The 25,410-nt window shown below is 44.4% G+C and overlaps 1 protein-coding gene across 2 annotated transcripts in view; it reads left to right on the top strand.

Annotated features, from left to right (window-relative positions):
- Nucleotides 1-25,146, top strand: part of CCDC157 (coiled-coil domain containing 157) — a 35,574-nt gene extending 10,428 nt beyond the window's left edge. Inside the window, exons 6-11 of one of the 2 annotated variants that reach the window (XM_069964131.1) lie at nt 818-1,005; nt 2,259-2,435; nt 2,587-2,749; nt 7,383-7,522; nt 11,056-11,153; nt 24,897-25,146. In XM_069964131.1, coding sequence (XP_069820232.1) covers nt 818-1,005; nt 2,259-2,435; nt 2,587-2,749; nt 7,383-7,522; nt 11,056-11,153; nt 24,897-25,098 — 968 coding nt within the window. In that variant the 3' untranslated portion in view covers nt 25,099-25,146. Of the gene's footprint in view, nt 1-817; nt 1,006-2,258; nt 2,436-2,586; nt 2,750-7,382; nt 7,523-11,041; nt 11,154-24,896 lie in introns of those variants that run through there. The other variant, XM_069964132.1, reaches the window with a different exon arrangement.
- Nucleotides 25,147-25,410: the final 264 nt, after the last annotated feature.

Raw genomic sequence — 25,410 nt, forward strand, 5'->3', positions numbered from 1 at the left:
GGAAATTTAAGGAGGAGTTTCAAGACATCTTATCTAGGATTAGAACAGATAAATGATTTCTTATATTTGGTCTCACCAAATGTAAGTTTATGCTCCCTACTCATCCTCAGAAGGCAGGGCTCTATCACACATCTAAAATACATAAAGGGTACCCCCCCATTAGGAGGATGTTCCATAGTGTCTAGACAAAATAATCTGACACATTTGAAGCTGTGTTACCAAATGCAATGCAATGTAACCAAATGGTTAATTGCAGTGTCTAATTTGCAGCGTAAAATTCCCAGCAAACACAGTACATGTGAATGGAGCCTAAAAGAGACATTTGAAAGCTGACCTGCCCGACAAATAGTGATTGACAGCTTTCCCTTTATCAGTGTTTGTATGGAAAAGACTGTGGGTAGACAGAGCCACCAGGACTCCACAGTCCTTCCTAAAAGTCCTATTAGGATTACTCAGCTCAAAATCATATAAACCTATGTATCACAGTATTAAGTGAGTCATAAAAATCAATAGGAAACATTATGGAAGTGTAAGTGCTGGTAAGTAACCGATTAAAAAAAATGTGTTTAGTTGTATAATACGTAGTAAACGTGGCTTTAAACATTAAACAAGTGCAAAGTATTTAGCCACTGGCTTAGTGGTGCTGCATTTCTTATTATAACATATAGGTGGCGCTTTGTACTTATTGTTTAATGCTCCTATTATAATATACATACTGAAATAATGCTGAATGAAAATTGTCAGAATGTCCCATACAACTCTGTATTCAGCAAATACTTGCATAAAGAGGGGCTTTATACTTGTCTGCTAATCTTAGAACTGTCAAGACAGAAACTATTAGGAGAGATGCAAAGCTTGGTGCACAAGGAAGAAGTGCATGTACTGGAGAAAAAAGTCAGTGACTTGACAGTCCACCTAGACAAGACATTACAGAGACTTCAAGAATCTGAGGAGGCTGTATCCAAAGAGAAAGCTCGCGGAGAAAGTCTACAGAACCACAAAGAGGTGAGACCAGAAAATGTGAAAGTATCCAGGAAGTAGACTAACATTATGATGTCATAAGACAAAATGTAGCACACTGCTACACAATGTGCTTTTTTACAAACTGTTTAAAGGGATTATCCAGGCTTAGAAAAACATGGGCACTTTCTCCAAAGACAGCACCTGTTGTCTTCAGTTCAGCTGTGGTTTGCAATTAAACTCCATTCACTTCAATGGAACTGAGTTGCCTAAACCAAACTGGAGACAAAAGTCCTGTTGTTTCTGGAAGAAAATGGCCATGTTTTTCTAAGCCTGGATAACCCCTTTAAGGGCTTTTCCAAGAATTGAAAAACAGAGCTTTGGTTGTGTGTGCCATAGCAGCTCAACCCCACTGAAATGAATTAATCTGGGTTGTAATAACACGCAGCATCTGAGGACATAGTAGAAGTCCCATGAAATTAAAAAATGGCAGGAGGTGCTGGAAAAAAATAAACAAAGTATACTTACCTGTACCCCATAATGCTGCTTCTGGGTCTCACTGATATCCACCGGCCTACTGCATTTCCTCCAGCTGCAACAACACGTACCCGACTGATAAATTGCCCGCTCAATGAATCGATGACTGGGGCGGCAAACCGGCTCAGTCACTGACTGGCTGAGGCTGTGATGTCGTACCTGGACGAGCCGGGTACATGACATACCCATGTGACAGCCAGCAGCTGTCAGCAAGACCCTGGATTGGCACTACATGGGGACAGGTAAGTATACTTTGTTTATTATGTTCGGCACCCTCCTGCCTTCCTGGTATTTATATTTCATGGGACTTCTTCTTTGAATGTCATCAAATACATAGTGTCTCTTGCAATGATTCCTGGAAGATACAAGAAATCTATCCAAGCAAAGCTAAAGACATACACTGTAGATAAAATGACCAGTTTGAGGACTGTATTGTTGTACATATGAACTATGCTCTCAAACACATGCCAGACTGAACTGTCCTTTTGAGTAAATAAAGTAAAGGGTGCATGATGGTCATAGAGTACCAACAAGCCAGCTTTTCCCTGTGTGTTTGGCCTGGAGATCAGACCCTGTACAGTCCTAATGCATTTGTGTCAGATTTTGCCCTATTGACACACAGAGTTAAATCCACTGTCAGATGCAGTTTACTTTTGGACACATTTACCTTTGTACTCTCTTTGGATTTATTTGTTTATAATCATACTCCATTTATTTTTATAATTTTGCATAGTTTATACATAATTTTCATGTGAACCCAGTCCCTACAGGCAAAGCAGAAATTACTGTTACAGCAGTTAGACAGATTATCCCAAGAGTGTGAAAAATTGCGTGGCATGATGGGTGATGCAGATGAAGAAAAAGCCAAATTGGAAGAGCAAATGGAGCAAATGCAAAGAGAGGAAGAAGGTATAAGAAGACAGATTAAAGAACAACAGGTATTGATAAATCATTGTCTTGTTTTTTTTAGCAAAAGAAAAACACAAAGAAAAATTTCCATGTTCTACTTGGTGCATCTCCATTCCTTAGGTCAAAAGGCCATAATAAAATTCTCTTTTATATTTTGCGCTTCTGATTTACCGCACATAGTATATGATAAAGACACTTCAGGAGGAGAAGGTAACCTTGGAGAAGTCTGTTGTAGAAGTGACCAACCAGCTCACAGAACTACAAGGATGCCTCCAGGAGCAGAAGGAAAGAGAGAAATTATTGGTCTGTTACCCAGACTTACACCCATTACCAGAATTTGAGAGTAAGTACAGAGAAGTACAGTATTTGTTTTTCTACTACTGACATACTATGCATTGAGAAAGTCTTCAGACCCTTTCACTTCTTTCACATTTTGTCATGTTGAGGCTTTAAGCTAAGAGAAAAGAAAATTGGAAACGTAATTTTAGACATTTTTGCAACTCTATTAAAAAGAAAAAAAACTGAAAAAAACCCCTGAAAGTTTGCATGGATATGGAAACCTAGTGAAACCTAGTGATTTGGAAACCTAGTGAAAAAAACAAGCCATGTGGAGGAAAGAACTTCCTGTAGAGCTCAGTGACAGGATTGTGTAGAGACACAGATCTGTAGAAAGGGACAAACAAATGTGCTTAAATCTCCCAGGAGTACTGTGGCCTGTCTCATTCTTAAAAGGAGAAGTTTGGAACAACCAGGACCATTTCTAAGGCAGAATACCCCACTAAACTAAGTAATCGAGTGGGAATGACCTTGGTAAGAGACCAAGAACCCAATAGTCACTCTGGCTGAGCTCTGAAGATTCTGTATGCAGATGAGAGAAATTTCCAGAAGATCAACCATCACTGGTTTACTCTAATAGTTAAAGGGGTTGTCTGGGATAAAATTATATTTAAGAATGCTGCTGGTGCTGCGGAGACATGTCAGTGAGGTATACTTACCTGTCCTGCTCCACCACCGCTTGCTGGGTCTGGGACAGGTGAGTATATATCACTGACATGTTCCCCGGAGCCCTGACCAGCATAGTTAAAGGGGTTCTACGGGTGCTCTATATACACTTTCTTTATTTCTAACTCCTCTTGTGTTCTCAGGCTAAGTCACATGTGATTTGTTTACCTCCTGTGATGTCACGTTCAGTACCTGTTTCTTGTTCCTTCCACTGAACATGATCACAGGGCGAGTCATCAGGTGGGTGGGGCATGTGTCCCTCACATTGATATTAGCTCCACCTACACAGTCATGGCTATTGTCAATGTGGAATTCCAGCCAATGGGAGGGACACCTGCCCCACCCACCTACTGACTTCTCCTGTGATCTTGTTCAGTGGAAGGAACAGGAGCAGTGTCGGACTGGCCCACCAAAGGAAAGGAGGATCCTCCGGTGGCCCCTAGCTTTAGAACCTGCACTAACACTGACTGACATGTCATTTCTCTCTGGTTCTTCATTGGTGTGCCCCCAGGATAATTTCTTCTAGTGGGCCCAGGATACCCCAGTCCGACACTGAACAGGAGACAGATTTTAAACGTGAAATTAAAGGAAGTGAAGAAATCACAGGCAGAGTGGTCATGTGACTGATTCTAAGAACACAAGAGGAGTTAGAAATAAATGATGAAAGTGTATATAGAAAATACAAGATCAGCAGTAGTCATTTTATCTCAGACAACCCCTTTAATATTTGAAATGAATGAATGAATGAATGAATAATCCCAGCAGTGGAATGTGCCTGCTTAGTTTTCTTATCATAGTGTCAGTGCATGATAGGTTCTCTACAGATATGAGTAAGAGACCAGATCTAATCTTCTCCAATTACACATTAGATATTAGATGCATATATTCGTACAGTTTTATGCATTCCCAGTAATTACCAGCTTATGGCCTGTATAGGCTTAGACAATCCAGTATACATAGATTTCCTTATCGGTCTCTTCTATCAGCCTATGTGATACTATTCAGTTAGGTTGTTAATTAGTAAGTTCCAATACCTGAGAATAATATTTGTGTCATGTAGATAGTGCCTGGTCCTAGTAGGTAAAGGAAAGCTTGAATTTCACTTTGCCACAATGACACAAAGTAGTGAAAGGAGGTCAGTTGTAAAACATCTCATATGGTATGTTGCCTAACAAGTCATATTGCTCTAGTCTAATAACAAGGTATGTGCAGGAGTCAAAATTAAGTCGCCTTTTGGGTGTGTTCACACATGCTGTTTTTCCGATGTTTATGATAATAGGACATCCAAATTGGCGCAAAATTATTGGGAAAGCCACAACATAACAGCACTTGTGTATTATATAGTGTGGAAGCTCATTCCTATAATTGTTACATATAACTTCTGGTTTATTTAAAACTGTAATGTGAACTGCGATTGGGCCGTCCTGTGCCGCCTTATAAATGTGAGTTACAAAAAATTGTCAACTGCTCAATTCGAGGCTGTAATAAGAGACTGCAGGAAAACTGTGTTAGGCTGTATTCACACAACCCATAAATCACGGGACATACAGACAGGGAAGCCCTGTGATGGAATGTATCCCCGCCCGGCATGATGTAGCAGTATCATGCCGGCAGCGGGGACATTTTTTGAATTACCCCAGCACTGTATTGACTTAGCCGCAGAGATTCAAAGATTTTCCCTGCTTCCGGCGTGATATTACTACATTGTGCCAGGCGGGGATACATTCCATGACAGGGCTTCACTGTCTCTAGGGCCCATACTTTACAGGACGAGTGAATGCAGCCTGCCCCACTGTTGTCCTAAGAGTTCAGAAGATTTGTCGGATCAGGGCTACATTTTCCCATCTTTAGGACATAGTTCTCCTTGTCATGATCACTTTTCTGTGCTTGGCTTTATGTTCTTTACCCAATGTAGAATAATACTGGCCTTAAAGAGTCACTGTCGTATTTTTTTTTTTTTTTTTTGCAGAAATCAATAGTCCAGGCGATTTTAAGAAACTTTGTAATTGGGTTTATTAGCCAAATCTGCCATTATCTGCATGTAAAAAGCCTTTTCCCAGGTCCCCCCCTCCTTCCTCTTTTTCATCCACTCTGAAAAATCTGAAAATTGTGACTTGTTGCAGGAGACGTCCCCTGTCTGCTCTAGGGAGAGGGGAGGGGGGAGGAGGAAGGAGGGAGTTAGCCGGCAGCAGAAAGCAGATAACAGAGGATTACAGGCACGGAGCTGGGTGACAGCTGTAATCCGAGCTCAGACAGGTCACTGGTGACTGTCCAAGAAGATAACGGGTGAGATATTTGTAGATTAACTCTTTGTTGTCCTGTTTTGGTCTTTTGTTTAGCTCTCTCCATAGGAGAACAATGAAGACAGGGGGGAGAGCTTCAAACAACTTTTTCATAATAAAAATGCATTTTTCGGATAATAAACCCAATTACAAAGTTTCTTAAAATCGCCTGGACTATTGATTTCTGCCAAAAAAAAATTCACGACAGTGACACTTTAAGTATTAGATAAATTCACACTTGCAACAGAAGTAGCGTATCGGCACTATACTAGTGTATGTGGTCAGCAATTAGTTGGAAATCCCAGGAGGAAAGCTGGGTTGTGCTCAAGTCGCATAAACACAGAACAGTCAATCATGTAGCAACTAGAAAAAGAGCAGCACTTGCCCATGTATGCTTTTCATGGACTTTATATTCATGAAACTATCACATAAAATGTGCTGACATCAACAGACAGACGCCAGCCAGGTGCATAGTAACAGCCGTTTTGCCACTTCTTCAGCCCATAAAGTCCATGACAAGCATACATTGGTGAGTGCTGCTGTTTTTCTATTTGCTACAAATATATTAGATAAATGTCGATTATCGAATGTGTTGGTTGGGCTCCTGACTCTCCCACAACAACTTGAGGACAACTGGAGGAGAGAATGTTTGGACATTTTGGATTTTAACTGTTCTTGTTCTTGAGGAGATAAGTTGTCACCAGAGGAGTCCATCAGTGGCTTACCCACTTCTCTCACCTTTGAAAATACATGCGCTCACGGCCAGGCTGAGTGTGTATGTTTATAATGTGATTAGATGAGATAGATATCAGCCAGATGACAGATATCTAATATTTATGGCCAGATTTACAGTTCTCTTTTACCTTCAATAAATTATATACAAAGTAGGTGCAGAAAAAAAAAAGTAGAACTCTTTTTTTTTTTTTCTTCTTTTCATCCTGCATTTGCGTCTGTAAGGGTGGGTTCACACTACGTTTTTGCAATCCGTTTTTTGAAAAAAACGGATGAAAACAGATTGCAAAAAACAGATGCAACTGTGTGCATCTGTTTTTCTATTGACTTGCATTATAAAAAAAAAAAAAACAGCTCCATTTTTTTTTTTTTTGACAGACACAAAACGTAGTCGACCTCATTTTTGTATCCGTCAAAAAAAAAAAATGGATTCGTTAAACAGATTGCAAAAATGTAGTGTGAGCCCAGCCTAAGCCTAAACATACAAGAACAATGTAATATGGACAGGTTTTGATTAGAGATGAGCGAACCTCGAGCATGCTTGAGTAGATCCGAACCCGAACTTTCGGCATTTGATTAGCGGGGGCTGCTGAAGTTGGATAAAGCCCTAAGGCTATGTGGAAATCATGGATATAGTCATTGGCTGTATCCATGTTTTCCAGACAACCTTAGAGCTTTATCCAAGTTCAGCAGCCCCCGCTAATCAAATGCCGAACGTTCGGGTTCGGATCTACTCAAACCCGAACCCGGTTTGCTTATCTCTAGTTTTGATGCTATATAGTGCAAATCACTTGCAGAAATTTTGCAATTTTTAATTTACAACACATAACTTCACCCACAATATAAATTATTATTATAAATCAATTTATATACAGTAAGTGAAGAAAATGTTACATAAGTTTAATGAGTGTTCTTCAGCTTCCACCAAACAATGAATCCAACGTTTGTCCCTCATCATAGGCTCTGGAGACATTACCGAAGATATGGAAAAGCAGCTTCAAGCTAATGGTATCCGTATAAGTATTCTTGAGGAGGAGAATGCAAAGCTACGAGTAAGCCTGCACAAACTGGGGGAAAAAAGCAAACGAGGGGCGCTAAAGGTGAGTGTCCCTGTCAGTGAGTGTCCCGATCAGTGGTTTGGGTGTTATTCTATAGTGATCATTAGATAGAGTCAGGTCCATGGCTGTAGACGTCACTCCCTGGCTGCTGGAGATGGGCTTCATAGAAGTCTAGTTCCTTTTTTTTCTAATTTTAATGAAGCAATAAAAATATGTTATGTTATGCCTCATTTAACCACCCATAGACTGGGTTGTTGTAAAGGAAATATTATTTGCTTTAACCTACTGCTACTTTTATTAAAGGGGTTATCCAGCGCTACAAAAACATGGATAATAGAAGGACGGTATCCAGCTCCACAGGTATAAAGTAAAAACTGTTTCTTTATTGGATCATATTAAAAACGGTACAAAAACATCCTAGACGCCAACACGTTTGGGAAAAATACACTTTCCTGAATCATTACATGTTATACATATGCACCTTCATTTATACACATATCCCAACGACTTAACAAGGGGGGAGGGGGAAAGAAACAGGAAATGAAAGGAATGCGCACAGCCGTGTTGAAGCACTATAATTCTAATGAGGACATGGAGGCAACACATGAGCAAACAATAAGACCAAACAAACGCACTATGTGAATTATGGTCTAGTGTGTACTATGTGAAAGATATACCAGAATACCATATAAATGTATAGTTATGTATTCATAAGAAATAACATAGCATAGAGTATGTGTACTGGTTTCTAGTACATGGTATACATGACAAATACCGCAATATAACAATAGAATAAACAAAAACAAAATGAAAATAAAAATGTCAAATTAATACTAATGTAATACAAGATCAGAATCAATAATAACAAAACATAAGACACCTTGGGATAGACTAATATATATATGCTAGATCGTTTTTCTTGTTCAGGCCCAAAGGCATACGACAGTCTAATTCCAAAATGCAATATGCTTCTCTAAGTCTAACCTGATGCATCCAATCTCCTCCCCTCTGTGGTCGGCCGACTTTTTCTATTCCACATATCAGAAGAGATGACATATCCCCACCGTGTTGTTCTACAAAATGTTTGGATAGGCCAGACAGGGGGCGATGTAAATGTAATGTCATGGCTGCCGAGATGTCACCCAGATGTTCTGATATCCTTTTCTTTAGTTTCCTAATCGTACATCCAACATACTGTAAGTTACAGAGAGTGCAAGTTGCTAAGTATACCAAGTGATGTGTCTCACAGTTGATTAGGGAAGATATGTGATAATGTCTTTTGGTTACACTGGATACAAAATGTCTTTGAGCTACCATATATTTACACGTAGAGCATCTGGGTAAAGAGCATCCAAAACAACCCGTAGTGGAGAGCCAACTCTGTTTGGGTTGATCTTTCACAACAGTGGGTGACAATATATTTGCCAGAGACCTGCCTCTTTTGGCTACACATTTTATGCCGTTAGATAGAATGGTGGCACATTCCTCATCAGAAAAGAGTATAGGGAGATTCTTGTGAATGATAGATTTAATATCATGGAACTGTGTGCTGTATGGAGTGGAAAATACTAAAGGGTTACTCTGGGGTGTACCTCCATGTTGTGTTCTGTCCTGTAAATGGTACTCTCGGGTTTTAGACTCTGCTATCTTCCTCGCTCTGGTTATGACCCTAGGAGTATAGCCCCTTTCTCATAGTCTATGTTGTAAATTCTCACATTGTGTTAAATATGTGGATTCTTCTGAGAATGCGTGGCGTATCCTAACGAACTCACCAATAGGTAAGCTCCTGATGGTGTGCCATGGATGACTGCTAGAGGCATGTAAAATGCCATTACCAGATGTAGGCTTACAGAAGAGAGATGTGTGAATCTGATCTGTTGTGGGGTGAGTGATAAAATGAACATCCAAAAACTAGATGGAAAAAGAATCTGACTGTAAAGTAAACACCAAATTAAGCTGGTTGTCATTCAAATAGGAATGGAAAAGAGTCATTTTAGATTTGTCCCCCCGCCATATTAGGAGGAGGTCATCTATATAGTGGCCATACCACAGGATGGAATCCCGGAATCAGTCTATCCCAGGGTGTCTTATGTTTTGTTATTATTGATTCTGATCTTGTATTACATTAGTATTAATTTGACATTTTTATTTTCATTTTGTTTTTGTTTATTCTATTGTTACATTGCGGTACTTGTCATGTATACCATGTACTAGAAACCAGTACACATACTCTATGCTATGTTATTTCTTATGAATACATAACTATACATTTATATGGTATGCTGGTATATCTTTCACATAGTACACACTAGAACACACATTCACATAGTGCGTTTGTTTGGTCTTATTGTTTGCTCATGTGTTGCCTCCATGTCCTCATTAGAATTATAGTGCTTCAACACGGCTGTGCGCATTCCTTTCATTTCCTGTTTCTTTCCCCCTCCCCCCTTGTTAAGTTGTTGGGATATGTGTATAAATGAAGGTGCATACCATATGTATAACATGCCATGATTAAGGAAAGTGTATTTTTCCCAAACGCGTTGGCGTCTAGGATGTTTTTGTACCGTTTTTAATATGATCCAATAAAGAAACAGTTTTTACTTTATACCTGTGGAGCTGGATACCGTCCTTCTATTTTCCAAGTATGCATCGGGAGTCGGCCCGACTTGATTGTCCGTGCTTCACATCCCCTGGTGCCTGTTAACCATTGATACTGGGTGAGCTGATTGTTTGCCTCTATTCTGAATGCTACAAAAACATGACCACTTTGTTCAAGAGACAGCACCACTCCGGTCTCCAGGTTGGGTGCAGGTTTTATAACTCAGTTTCCTTTTAAGCGAATGGAGCTTAATTTTAAACCACACCTGAACTGGAGACAAGAGTGGTGCGGTCTCTGGAAGAAAGTGGCCATGTTTTTGTAGTGCTGGATAACCCCTTTAATTTATTCATTCCCAACTGAGTTAATTTATGTCATATTAGGAACATTTAAAGGGGTTGTCCAGGGTAAAATGATATATAACTATGCTGCTGGGGCTGTGGGGGAAACGCCAGTGATATATACTCACCTGTCCCAGGCAGCCAGTTCCTCACTGCTATCAGTGTTTTTTAAAACATCTAGTGACAGCCGTTCCCCCCCGGAAATGGAAGCTCAGCATAGCCAGTATAGAGTGAATGCTGAGTGTCTGTTTCCGATGGAAACAACGCATCACTGGATGTTTTGAAATTGCTGACAGCAGAAGAGAGCAGGCGGCCTGGGACAAGTAAGTATATATCACCGACATGTCCCCTGCAGCCCCGGCAGCATAGTTAAATATCTTATCCTGGACAACCCCTTTAAGTCATTCAATTGTCCTATACATTTCATGTAAACATTTATTGTTTGTAAATCACTCATTCATGTAACAGCCTCACAGACAAAAAAAACAGTCTGAAAACATGGTTCAAATCAGGTTTACCATGCAAGTGGCCAACAGCAGTCGTTTGCAGTCACATGTTAAATTGCTATTGGTATGGCCAGCCTAAGTGATTTGCACACATTATGAAACCAATGTTGTCACCCAGATGTTATATCATAGGTAATTCCTCAGACTCAGCTTTGGACTCTTCCTACTACAATAGAGCCGTTGTCTCCCGAACCCCAAATACAAAGCAGCAGCAGATGTAGTACAACAAAGTAAGTATTATTTCACTAGACGTCTTATAATGTTATTTGTCCTAAAACATAGAAATTTCTCCATTGCTGATTCATCTATTATCAGTTTTTTCAGATTCTATCTTTTAAGCACTTTTACCTTTAGGATCTGCCCTTTTAAGGGTTCTAATGTCCTAGGACATTAGAAGGCTGGGTTCACACAACGTAAAAAACATGGCCGTATTTGCGCAAACAACGGCCATTATTTGCGCAAATACGGCCGTTGTTATGAAATACGACTGTTTTTTAGGTAGTGTGAACATAGCCTAAATGTGTATATGTTTAGAAAAGCACCAAATTTATAGCCTAGTTTTATAGGGAAACATATGTTGAGTCCAGAAAAAAAGTAAAAAGTTAACCTATGATGACTATTCAACCCCTGGCCAAATTCCCACGCTTCACATGATGACACAAAAGATGTTTGAACGGGCAATGTTATTTCAAACAACTTCTCTCTCTATTTGATAGCCAATATGATCTGTCACATATTTGCAAATCATTTTACTTATTCATTTACCAAAATTATTCCTTAGCCGAAAAAACAGGTCTTGGACCTCACTATAATGTGATCTGCTGTCCACCCCTTGTTGTGAGTAGGAATCTGTCTCTAGTAACAGACAGAGCAGGACAAATTACAAGAAGTAGGGGTGGGGCTTAGTATGTAATATGTGCAGAGGAGAGAGTCTGGGTTCTGAAATATTGACATTAAAGGGAACCTATTAGGGCCTGACAAACTGGCCATTAAACCTGACAGGTCATTGGCTTTCATGATGTACTGGTATGCCATACGTTGTGAAAGAGTTTACTATGGTAATGGGATTGTAGATACACTCATTTTCATGGAGCAGTGGTTATGTGCGCATTATTGCTTTAGTCACTGTCTTTGGGAATGAGAAAGATAGCTGAATATAACCACTGCTCCATTGAACATTTAAACCAGCAATGTTCATACACTTAACCCGTGCGTAGGTGATGAGTGTTGCTTGTGGTCTAGCCCTCACAAGCTCCCCAAAAACTCATTCACATTTTATCAGTTTGCGTGTCTGTTAAAGAATTCTACATATAGTAGTTTCAATCCCAGATGGCTGTGTTAGTAGTAACCAGCCCCAGGAGACATTCTTGGTATGTATTGAGATTCCATATACTCATAGCAGAGGCAACACCTCCCGCTAATATCCCTGCAGAGCTACACAGTTGCACATTCAATGAAGGAAACAAGTATCTTCTGCTCTGCAACGTGGTGTAATCCTATCCTATGTAAGAACCTAGGTGTTCAGTATACTCAATGGACCAAGAAGAGTTACAAAGTTCTGTGTGTTTCAGATACCACTAACATACACTACCGTTCAAAAGTTTGGGGTCACCCAAACAATTTTGTGTTTTCCATGAAAAGTCACACTTATTCACCACCATACGTTGTGAAATGAATAGAAAATAGAGTCAAGACATTGACGAGGTTAGAGATAATGATTTGTATTTGATATAACATTGTTTTTACATCACACTTTGCTTTCGTCAAAGAATCCACCTTTTGCAGCAATTACAGCATTGCACACCTTTGGCATTCTAGCTATTAATCTGTTGAGGTAAGCTGGAGAAATTGCCCCCCACGCTTCTAGAAGCAGCTCCCACAAGTTGGATTGGTTGGATGGGCACTTCTGGCGTACCATACGGTCCAGCTGCTCCCACAACAGCTCAATGGGGTTCAGATCTGGTGACTGCGCTGGCCACTCCATTACCTATGATAGAATACCAGCTGCCTGCTTCTGCTGTAAATAGTTCTTGCACAATTTGGAGGTGTGTTTAGGGTCATTGTCCTGTTGTAGGATGAAATTGGCTGCATTCAAGCGCTGTCCGCTGGGTATGGCATGGCCTTGCAAAATTGAGGGATAGCCTTCCTTATTCAGAATCCCTTTTACCCTGTACAAATCTCCCACCTTACCAGCACCAAAGCAACCCCAGACCATCCCATTACCTCCACCATGCTTAACAGATGGCGTCAGGCATTCTTCCAGCATCTTTTCATTTGTTCTGCGTCTCACAAACGTTCTTCTTTGTGATCCAAACACCTCAAACTTGGATTCATCCGTCCACAACACTTTTTTCCAGTCTTCCTCTGTCCAATGTCTGTGTTCTTTTGCCCATCTTAATCTTTTTCTTTTATTGGCCAGTCTCAGATATGGCTTTTTCTTTGCCACTCTGCCCTGAAGCCCCAAATCCCGCAGCCGCCTCTTCACTGTAGATGTTGACACTGGTGTTTTGCGGGTACTATCAGGGGCGCCGCAATCATGAGGCGACCTGAGTCGTCTGCCTCAGGCGGCGCCACCAGCTGTCTTCATGGGGGCGGCATTCAGTGGCAGATTATAATATGAGCGGTTCGGGCGGCCGCCCACATTATAATCCGCCACTGATCGTACCATGTACCGGAGTCCCCCTGCGCCCGGACAGCATCTGTAATGAGATGCTGTGAGCAGGGGAGACTGTATTCATAAGCGCCGCGCTGTAATAAATCAGCCACGCGGCGCTTATGAATACAGTCTCCCCCGCTCACAGCATCTCATTACAGATGCTGTCCGGGCGCGCGGGGACTCCGGTAAATGCATTCCACGTCCGTGATCCGTCAGGATCACGGAACGTGGGAATGCAGCCTTAGTCCCCCGGCTGATGTGCGGCTGCCGGAGGTGTCCCATCCTGTCTCCGGCAGCGCGCGCATCAGAGAGATCCCCGTGCGCCGGAAGTCACAGCCACAGGCGCACGGGGAGCTCTCTGTTGCGCGCGCTGCCGGGGACAGGATGGGACACCCCGGGCAGCCGCACATCAGCCGGGACCAGACCAGAGAGGCTCGACGGGGGAACGGAGGGCAGGTGAGTTGTGTGCTGTTTTTTGTTTTTGTTTTATCTGCTGTGCAGGGGGGTTGGAGAGGGGGACCATCTATAAGGGAGGGGGGAAAGAGGGGGACGATCTATAAGGTAGGGGGGGAGGACCATCTATAAGGTAGGGGGAGAGGGAAGAGGGGGACCATCTATAGGGGGGGGAAAGAGGGGGACCATCTATAAGGGGGGGACCATCTATAAGGGAGGGGGGAAAGAGGGGGACCATCTATAAGGGAGGGGCGGGAGGGGGACTGTCTATAAGGGGGGGGGAGAGGGGGACCATCTATAAGGGGGGGGGAAGAGGGGGACCATCTATAAGGGAGGGGGAAAGAGGGGGACCATCTATAAGGGGGCATCTATAAGGGAGGGGGGAGAGGGGGACCATGTATAAGGGGGGGAGGGGGACCATCTATAAGGGAGAGGGGACCATCTATAAGGGAGGGGGAGAGGGGGACCATCTATAAGGGGGGGGGAAGAGGGGGACCATCTATAAGGGGGGGGGGGGAGAGGGGGACCATCTATAAGGGGGGGAGAGAGGGAAGAGGGGGACCATCTATAAGGGAGGGGAAAGAGGGGGACCATCTATAAGGGAGGGGAAAGAGGGGGACCATCTATAAGGGAGGGGGGAGAGGGGGACCATCTATAAGGTAGGGGGGGAAGAGGGGGACCATCTATAAGGGGGGACCATCTATAAGGGAGGGGGAGAGGGAAGAGGGGGACCATCTATAGGGGGGGGAAGGGGACCATCTATAAGGGAGGGGGGAAAGAGGGGGACCATCTATAAGGGGGGGCCATCTATAAGGGAGGGGGGAAAGAGGGCGACCATCTATAAGGGGGGGACCATCTATAAGGGAGGGGCGGGAGGGGGACTGTCTATAAGGGGGGGGGAAGAGGGGGACCATCTATAAGGGGGGGGAAGAGGGGGACCATCTATAAGGGAGGGGGAAAGAGGGGAACCATCTATAAGGGGGCATCTATAAGGGGGGGGAAGAGGGGGACCATCTATAAGGGGGGGGGGAGAGGGGGACCATCTATAAGGGGGGGGAGAGAGGGAAGAGGGGGGCCATCTATAAGGGGGGGGAGAGAGGGAAGAGGGGGACCATCTATAAGGGGGGGGGAAGGGGGGACCATCTATAAGGGAGGGGAAAGAGGGGGACCATCTATAAGGGAGGGGGGAGAGGGGGACCATCTATAAGGGAGGGGGGAGAGGGGGACCATCTATAAGGGGGGGGGGACCATCTATAAGGGGGGGAAGAGGAGGACCATCTATAAGGGGGGGGAAGAGGGGGACCATCTATAAGGGGGGAAGAGGGGGACCATCTCCTAAAAGATCAGCACCCTCCTCTCCTGACATCCTCTGTGCTGCTGTGACCTCCTAAAAGATCAGCACCCTCCTCTCCTGACATCCTCTGTGCTGCTGGGACTTCTCCTATAGGATTAGCACCCTCCTCTCCTGACATCCTCTGTGCTGCTGGGACCTCTCCTATAGGATTAGCACCCTCATCTCCTGACATCCTCTGTGCTGCTGGGACCTCTCCTATAGGATTAGCCCCCTCCTCTCCTGACATCCTCTGTGCTGCTGGGACCTCTCCTATAGGATTAGCCCCCTCCTCTCCTGACATCCTCTGTGCTGCTGGGACCTCTCCTATAAAGTCAGCCCCCTCCTCTCCTGACATCCTCTGTGCAGAAAGGGACCAAACATTATGTTTAGTGGGGACAGCAGTGGGGGGGGGCAGTAGTGGATTATAATGTGGGCGGATTGACGGGGGGGGGGGCGTCATTCTATAGTTCGCCTCGGGCAGCAGAGAGGCTAGAATCACCCCTGGGTACTATTTAATATAGATGCCAGTTGGGGACCTGTGAGACGTCTGTTTCTCAAACTAGAGACTCTAATGTGCTTATCTTCTTGCTTAGTTGTGCAACGCGGCCTCCCACTTCTTTTTCTACTCTGGTTAGAGCCTGTTTGTGCTGTCCTCTGAAGGGAGTAGTACACACCGTTGTAGGAAATCTTCAATTTCTTAGCAATTTCTCGCATGGAATAGCCTTCATTTCTAAGAACAAGAATAGACTGTCGAGTTTCAGATGAAAGTTCTCTTTTTCTGGCCATTTTGAGCGTTTAATTGACCCCACAAATGTGATGCTCCAGAAACACAATCTGCTCAAAGGAAGGTCAGTTTTGTAGCTTCTGTAACGAGCTAGACTGTTTTCAGATGTGTGAACATGATTGCACAAGGGTTTTCTAATCATCAATTAGCCTTCTGAGCCAATGAGCAAACACATTGTACCATTAGAACACTGGAGTGATAGTTGCTGGAAATGGGCCTCTATACACCTATGTAGATATTGCATTAAAAACCAGACATTTGCAGCTAGAATAGTCATTTACCACATTAGCAATGTATAGAGGGTATTTGTTTAAAGTTAGGACTAGTTTAAAGTTATCTTCATCGAAAAGTACAGTGCTTTTCCTTCAAAAATAAGGACATTTCAGTGTGACCCCAAACTTTTGAATGGTAGTGTAGGTGTCAGCGCCAATATATCAGACCACTGTTCAGATGTTGTAAGGCCCACCTCGTTCTCTCATTTTTTTTTTTTTTTTTACAATATCAAAGGTCTTCACTTCCCATAGGAAGACAGTAGGTCTTTAGAAATTACTGATATTAACCCCTAAAAGCAGTGGACTTAAAGTGTCACTCTCGTTTTGTTTTTGTTTGTTTTTTTGCAGAAATCAATAGTCCAGGTGATTTTAAGATCATTATCAGGAAGTCTCGACTCTTTTACATCAGTCGGGCCCTGTGTAACCTATGGAGAGGGCAGAGGGGAGGAGGTAGGAGGGAGATTAGTCGACAACAGAGCAGAGAACAAAGGATTACACAGCAGAACCTGTGTGAAAGTGGTATTCAGAGGTCAGAGAGGTCAGTGCTTACTTCAGAGGAAATAGCCTGGTGATGTAGCTGTAAATTAACTCTTTGTTGTCCTGTTTTGGTGCCTCATCTCCCTCCACCCCTCCCCTCCCCATAAGAGAACCGTGAAGACAGGGGGAGAGCTTCAAACAGTTTTTTCATAATAAAAAGCATTTTTCGGCTAATAAACCCAATTACAAAGTTTCTTAAAATCACCTGTACTATTGATTTCTGCCCAAAAAAAAAAATTAAACAGTGACACCTTAAGCACTAGATCTAACACAGGAAGGAATGATATATCAGGAGGTGCTGCTCTGAACTCTGTCTCTACTGCGGCAACTCAAAGTCTGATTTAAGTTGGAACCCCCCCATGCCAGTCCTTCCATAAAAGGAGTAAAAAAATACTTTTAGGGTGCCTTCACACACACCGGATCTGCAGCAGATCCACAGCGGATTTAATGGCGCAGATTTGATGCTGTGTTAAGTTATTTAGATCTAATCTGCTGCGGTAAGATCCGCAGCGGATTTTACAGTGCGGATCCGCAGCAGAAAATCAGCTGCGATACGGTACATGTGAAGCTACCCTAAGGATGGAATTGAGGGCAAAAACAGGTCCCTACAGCAGGCAGATGGTCAGATAGAATCCGAGCACAATATTTCTACATAGCTTCCTAATTTACAATATGTACTTTTCACATTGCAGTACAAATGATTTAGTCATGTCGTAAATCAGGTGCTCACATATTAAGTATATACATAACAGAATGATGTCTATGCATATTATAATCACAGAACGTCAGTACATACAACAAACAGGGGTATCACCTCTCCGTCGTTAAAAAACATAGTCTAAATGACATCTTATATCCCAGTCCTATGTCTTTGCGTGACCATCCTATTCTTATCGGCCAGAAAGAGGAAGGGGGGGCGTGGCTTAGCGATGGAGCCGTGAAGACGTGTTTCACTGGAGCTCCGTTCCAGCGGCCGCCTGCAGACATCGTCAGTGGATACTAATACCGGCTATCTGTCATGCCCAAGCCTCAGGGCATACCTGCAGACCCCCTGACCCGCCCGATGACCAGGTCTACCACCTCCACACCTGGCATTGACCGTTTCTTCAGGCCGTCCCCGGCAGCGCTGCAGGCCCCCATGCGCAGCAACATGGCGCCGGCCTCCTCCTCACAGCATAGCACCGCGGAGTCTAATCCCGATGCTTCCTCAGAGGCTTGGGGTGACCAGCTTCCCTCCGGTTCTGCCAATGCCGAGACCCTGGACTGTTATCCGCCTGCTAGAGGGTCTCCCCCGACACTAGGGGCGATGGACACGGACCCCTCTGGACACGTGCTGCAGGACTCACCCTCCGCCATTGTGCACAGTGAGTTACAGCTGCTTCGCAGCCTAATACAAGCCCTCCCCTCCAAGCAAGACCTGGACCAGGTACTGCAGCGAATAGAGGCTGCACAGCAGCAAGCGTTGGAGGCTGTGAGGGAAGACGTGACAGCATTAGACGTCCGCACCTCGTCTGCGGAAGACGCCATAGCCGCCCTCACCTCCAGAGTCTCCTCCCTAGAAGCTGATTCCGCCCGCTCCCGGAGCCATTTGCAAGCTATGGCCCTTTTAGTGGACAATCAGGAGAACCGAGGGAGACGCAACAACGTCCGGCTGAAGGGCCTTCCTGAACGTGGCCCGCAGGATGACCTACTATCACGGGTCCCCGCCATCTTCAATCTTATTACCCGTCGCCCCGCAGACGCCACCTATGTGATAGACCGGGTGCACCGTGTGGCGAGAACCCAATCTGCAGATGGACCGCCCAGGGATATCCTGTGCAGACTACATTATTATGTGGACAAGGAGGCCATTCTACGAGCTCCACGGGATTACGGGGAGATAAACTTTGAGGATGCGACTATCCGCCTATTCCCTGATGTTTCCTCCCGCACCCTCTCCATGCGCAGGTCCTTGCAGCCTCTCTTAGGGACCATACGAGAAGCGGGAGCCTCGTATAGATGGGGCCATCCCTTTCATGTCATTGTGAAGAAACAGGAGAATACCTTCCTGCTCCGCTGTCCGGACGAGCTGCCGAGCCTGTTCTCCTTCCTCGGGGTCCCACCGATCTCTATTCCCGACTGGCTGTCCCTGGATTGTCCGGCAGTACCTCAAGGACGGCGCCGCCGCCGCTCATCGTTCCTGTTGGAAGCTCCACTGGCGCCACCGCCTCCGCTGGACTTTAACTCGGGCCCGGACTTATCCGCGCCCCTGCCAAGTGAGGCCTGACTGCCGAACTCTCTCAGGGGTCTGCTGGACTTCAGTTCGGTGTGACGGGTGTCCCCCCTGCCCTATGTTTGTTTGTGGTGTAGTCTTTTGTGGGGGCTTATGACTGGATATTTTTGTTTCCCCTCCATGTTTACCCCATGTCATCTCTCTGCCCTGTCTAAATGTGCCTTACAGTTTCTCTATTAGGGACCTCGTATCACCCACACGGTTATACACCACTGGATGTGGGGCTCCCACTTAGACCCCACCACATTTGTTTCTAGGATAGATAGCTGTTCATTTAAGGTTTCGCTACTCCGCTAAGCATTGTGCCCCGTGGAGCACTGCCCCTCTCCGTTTTTTCGGGGGGGGTGCAGTGTTTCCTCGGAGAACGTTCTCGCCAGTTGTGGCGGTCGCTGGATACGGCTCTCCCCATGGTTTTCTGCGCTCTACCTTTTCCTTCTCTTCTCGGGGACCTCAGTTAGGTGGTCTTCAGTGAAGATTCTTTCGGGCGCTGCCCATCTTCTCTTCTTACCTGTTCTTCTTCTGCCTTTGGCAGCTAATACTCTCTCCTTGCTTCTTTTTTTTTCCCAGTCCCTACCCGTTTTGGGTTGAACGGGGTAGCTTGTCCTATTACCCCTTTCCCTCCTCTGCTTCACCTGTCCCTACCCTTCTCCCCTCCTACCTGAACTTTCCCCCCCTCCTGGCCAGTATTCAGGCTAGCTGTTCGGAATGGTCCAGGGGTTACTTCTCCTGGTTTGGCCGTTGTGCCATCCTGAAAATGAATATTCTCCCCAAGCTCTTGTACAGATTCCAGTGTGTGCCTGTGTCCATTCCACCCTCCTTTTTCAAAGCCCTGGTATCCCTGCAAATCAAATTTGTCTGGAATAATAAGGCCTCTCGATTGCGGAGGTCCCTCCTGTGCCGACCCAAGTCTCGTGGGGGGGTGGGCCTCCCGGATATCCGTCTATACCACCAAGCAGCTTTGCTCACGCGTGTGGTGGACTGGTGCAGACACTCTACTTTTAAGCCATGGGTTGTCCTGGAGCAGTCCTTTGCCGTTGCCCCCCTCGCTTCATTTGTCTAATGCGCCCGCCCTAAGAACTCACCCGACAATCGGCCCCACGCTGTTAGCCTGCGCGACCACTACTAGCAGACAACATCTCCTACCTCCCGGGTCACCTTGCTTCCCTGTCCTAGGGAATCCATCCTTTCCCCCGGGGCTGGAGGACCCTGTGTTCCGCACATGGGTCAAACACGGTAAGCTCAGAGCTCAGGACTTTCTATCGCGGGCTGATTGGCTCTCCCCGAATGCCCTGGAAGAGATTGCAGAACCAATGCCGTTGGGCCCTTGGCGTATACAACAACTTCGCCATTTCTTGCTCTCGCTTCCGACGCCGTCCTCATTTGGCTCCTCCAGGACGCCGTTTGAAGCGATGTGTTTGGATAAGGACCCGCTCAGACATTCGCTATCCCTCACGTATTCACTCCTGATCTCCCCCCCGAACCAGGACCATCCCGATTTTTTGCTAAAATGGGAATCTGACCTGAACCTGACACTTACTGACCCCCAACGTGACAGGGTCCTCCTCCTGGTCCACAAGTCGTCCATGAACTCAGGGTATCAGGAAGCGGGCTACAAAATTCTTACCCGTTGGTACAGGGTGCCTACCCGCCTACATGCCATCTGGCCACATGTTGATCCCATGTGCTGGCGCTGTGGCGCGGAGGAGGGCTCCCACCTCCACATTTTTTGGACGTGTGACGCTCTGCGCCCCTTTTGGGACTCAGTCCATAACCTGATTCGGAAGATCACCAATTTTTCCTCGGAGCTGTCCCCTGCGTTGTTCCTCCTGCACCATTGTGATATCCCGACCCGCAGGTACAAACGGTCCTTGCTGTGCTTTTTGGTGATGGCTGCTCGTGCGTGCATCCCCCTTTACTGGAAAAAGACCATGGCCCCACCGGTGTCTCTCTGGATCTCCAGGGTGAATGACCTAATGCTCATGGAGGATCTTACCTCTTCCCTGATGAACTCGAACAAACGGTTCACCCAAACATGGATGGCGTGGCTGGAGTTCCGGGGTACAGCTGAATACGCTGCCCTCCTCGGGAACCCAGGCTAGGATATTCAGTATGGTCCTTACCCCTGGTTGATCCTCTCCTTCTAGACACCGTGGGGATGGGGGCTTTTTGGTTGTGCCTCGGGCGGGGGGGAGGAATCCCCCTTCCCTCCGTCTCATCCTTTACCCCTTCCTTTCTTTCCTCCCTGCCTCCTCTTCCCCCTTTGACCCTCTTCACTTTCTCTTGGCTCATCTGGCCTTCTCTGTCCCCTCTTAGACCCCGGGGGCGGGCCCTTTTAGGGTACAGGATCCCCGTCCCTGTTCTTCCTTACTCTATTTTCCTTTAAGGGAAAAACCAAAAAAATTGAGGGATGTGGGGGATGCTGGCGATGCCTGGTGTGTTTTGTATAAGGTTCACTGCTCTGTGATCCCTTTTCTCTCTGTATTCTGTTATATGTAATTGTTATACAGTATATTGTTTTGGTTATGTCCGTGCCATTTGTGTTGATCTCGAGCACATATTCTCTTACATGTTTGGACGCTCCAGTGTGTTGTTGGTTTTCCCTGCTCTTTCTCTAAATAAAGAGTTTAAAAAAAAAAAAAAAAAAAAAAAAAAAAAAAGAAAGAGGAAGGCCTCCATTGGTGTACGCTAAATGAATCGGGATGTCTGTCCCAGGGAGTCGTTCCACGGACCCAATATGGTTTTAAATTTAGATCTAGCTTTGCGCTTTATATAGACCCCTTTCTCACGCAATCCATTTGCGTGCCTGGTAAAGAATTCTATATGAAGCGATTTAAATCCCTGATGACTCTGTGTTAGTAGTAACCAGGCCCAGGAGACATTTCGGTGCCTCAATAGGTGTTGTGATTCCATATACTCGGTTCCTCAAAGTACATACAGCAACTCAAAGTCTGATTGAAGTTGGCCACAGGTTTTAAAGGAACCATTGCTATATATTTGCCAGATCCTCCAGACATCTTTACTTTTCCAGAATCTAGCCCCATCCAGGCCATAAAGGTATGGGGAGTCTGGATTGTTCCATATGGGGGTATAGTCAGTATAAGCTTCACATTTTAGAAAAGATTTTACTTATTTCCATACCCACTTTAACACATTATTGAAACAGTACTGGATAACAGTATTCAAACACCCCTGCCTGGTACCCCTTAAAGAAAGTGGTTTATCCTTTTAGTCTGGAGAGCAGGAGAAGTTTTCTATGGGGATTTGCTACTTCTCTGGACAGTTCTTGACATAGACAGAGGTGGCAGCAGAGAGCACTGTGTCAGACTGTAGAGAATACACCACTTCCTGCAGAACATACAGCAACTGATAAGTACTGGAAGACTTGAGATTTTTTTAATAGATGTAAATTACAAATCTCTGGCTCTTTCTGGCACCAGTTGAGTTGAAATTTTAAAAAAATTGATGAACAACCCCTTTAAGTGGGAAAGGATGTGACAGCAGACTCTTGACAATGTGTCTTGCAGTAGTGCATGGGCATACAGTAGAACATTATTTGCGTAAACTCCGCCGTGTGAACAACAGAGCGGAAATACCATTGAACACAATGGGACATTGCTCTGTACATATTTTACAGGCAGAATTTCTAGCGGAATATGCACAGATTTTGCAGGAAATTCCTCACCTATTGCTTAGTGCGAACATATACCCTAAAGGACAATCTTAAGGAGTGAGTATCCTTGTAAAAGTCCATTACAGCTTGAAGTATATCCCTATCGTCAGTGATGGTTTACCTGTTAATTGTGTGGAGTTGTGATATAAATTAGGACCCCGACTGAGCGGAGGATATCCTGGCAACTATGCGACCAGTACTCTTCCCATTTTCAGAATGTGGAAGGCTCCCTTTTGTTATCTTCAGCCTATTCTAAATGCTTATTAAAGACTGTTTGAGCCTCAACCAAATGGCTTTTTATGATCTCAGAGGGGTTTTCAATAAAACAATTCTCTGTGACAACACGGTCTAGCCCCTTTAATGGGGCAATGAAAATGTCATCATTCATCATGATTTTCTTTATAAAATCTCAGAATATGGCAATTGCTAAAGTGTAATTTTTGACATCACATTAAAAAATGTCAAGGTCTCTTTCATAGAATAGATATTGTGTTTACTGTAGCGATCAATAATGTGTACAGTTACCTCCTTCACTGTTGAAAGAGTTTGTTTTATCAGATGTTATCTTGTCACCTTTTACCTACTGTACCTAATACAAAGCTGTTTTGTGACTTGACGTGTTCCTGTCGTTTGGAAAAACATTTTTGACATATCATAGAGACACACCAAACAAAAAAAGAGAATCCAACCGCACATTCTGAAATAGTTCAAGTATGGCCACTCAGTAGATACTGGATGCACACAGGTGGGCCCACAATCCTTGGTGTAGGCACTATAGACTTATGAAGGAAAGGATTCCCACAGCATCCACGGGTAGAAGCAGGTGTGTTTATTCACACATCAGGGTACAAAACAGCAACGTTTCGACCTATTGGGCTTTATCAAGCATGATGCCTGAGAAAGACCAATAGGTCAAAACGTGACTGTTTTTTACCCTGATGTGTGAATAAACACACTTGCTTCTACCCGTGGATGCTATGGGCATCCTTTCCTTCATAAGTCATAGAGACATGTCAAAAGTTATCATTGCTCCGGGTCTGAGCTTTCAGAGAATGAGCGGGGAGAGAGCTGCACTGCAGCGTGTTCCACTCCCCGTTATGTCAGTAAAAGAGTCGGGCTCCATAGACTTACATTAGGAGCCTGACTCATCATGTGACACTCAGGCCCGGGCCGATTTTTTCCTAACAACAGTGACACTTTAACATCATACTTTGCACTGTCTGTTTCTTTATATGTGATTTGCTATTTTGATCATTGTAGTATTTGCTAAAAAGACAGTGATGCAAGTTCTGTAGTTTCTAGTATGTTTTTCAGTCTTTTTTTTTTTCCAAGCCAATGCTAGAAGTGGATACAGCAGGAAGAAAGAAAAGTATAAGGCCTAATGCTGCGTTTACACGGAACGATAATTCGCCCGATCTTACGATTAACGATTTAGAAAGAACAATGTGTTTTTTATAACGATCAGCGTTTAGATGGAACGATATATCATATGGAAAAATTGTTTTGCGATCGCTTAAGCCTATCTCACTTATAGGTTAAATCGGTGAACGACTGTTCACACAAAACGATCTGCGAATTTTTTGCGAACGACCAACGATGATTTGAGAACATGTTCAAAGATCAAAATGAACGATTTCTCGCTTATCGCTTGATCGTTTGCAGTGTTTACACGGAACTATTATCGCTCAAATGCGATCGTTATCGTGCAAATTCACACGATAATCGTTCCGTGTAAACGCAGCATTAAATGGGTAAATCAGCAGAGTGTCGGTCATTGTGACTGGAAAACCCCTTTAACATTCCCCATTTCCTTAGGATCCACTTCTGGCTTTGGCTCAAAAACGAAATTAAAAACTTCCCCTTAAAGCTGTGTTTGTAAACCACCCCCCTTCCCTAAAGGTGACAACTTTATTGTATAATTGTTGGGGTTTTTTATTGTAGGTTTTCTGTTTTAACTTTTGCAACAATTTGTTTTCTGTTTCTCTGCCGTCTGTAGGCCTCCTAGTCCCAAACTAAATACAGTGACATTTCCAAAGGACCCAATGAAGTCTTCCACCATTGGTCAACAAGAAAGAAAAGGATCACTCCATTCTCTAAACCTTGTTACGTTACCGCCTGACAATTCACCCATAGCAGCTTACGCACGTGTCAAACAAGTGAAGGGGAGAAACCGAACCCCTAGTTCAGATCGCAAGTAACAAAAACACAGTCCCCCAAAAGGCTCAATTATAACCAAGAGAAAATAACCCGACTTCATCCTTATTGATGAGCATGTAAAAATTTTTTTTTTTTTTTTTTTTTTTATATAGTGATATCTATCTTCTCAAATGGAAAATATTCCTATTATATAAAGTGAGATTACTGTATGTTTTGAAATTACATTTGAAACTACGTTTGTGCACATCACATCACATCATTGCACTGTGGTTTGGCTACACGCTGGAACAGTTGTTACTAGAGCTAAGCAAACTTCGAGAACACTTGGGTTCATCGTTTGATTAGTGGTGGCT

The sequence above is a fragment of the Dendropsophus ebraccatus genome, chromosome 3, assembly GCF_027789765.1.
Source record: "Dendropsophus ebraccatus isolate aDenEbr1 chromosome 3, aDenEbr1.pat, whole genome shotgun sequence".
Lineage (NCBI taxonomy): Eukaryota > Metazoa > Chordata > Amphibia > Anura > Hylidae > Dendropsophus > Dendropsophus ebraccatus.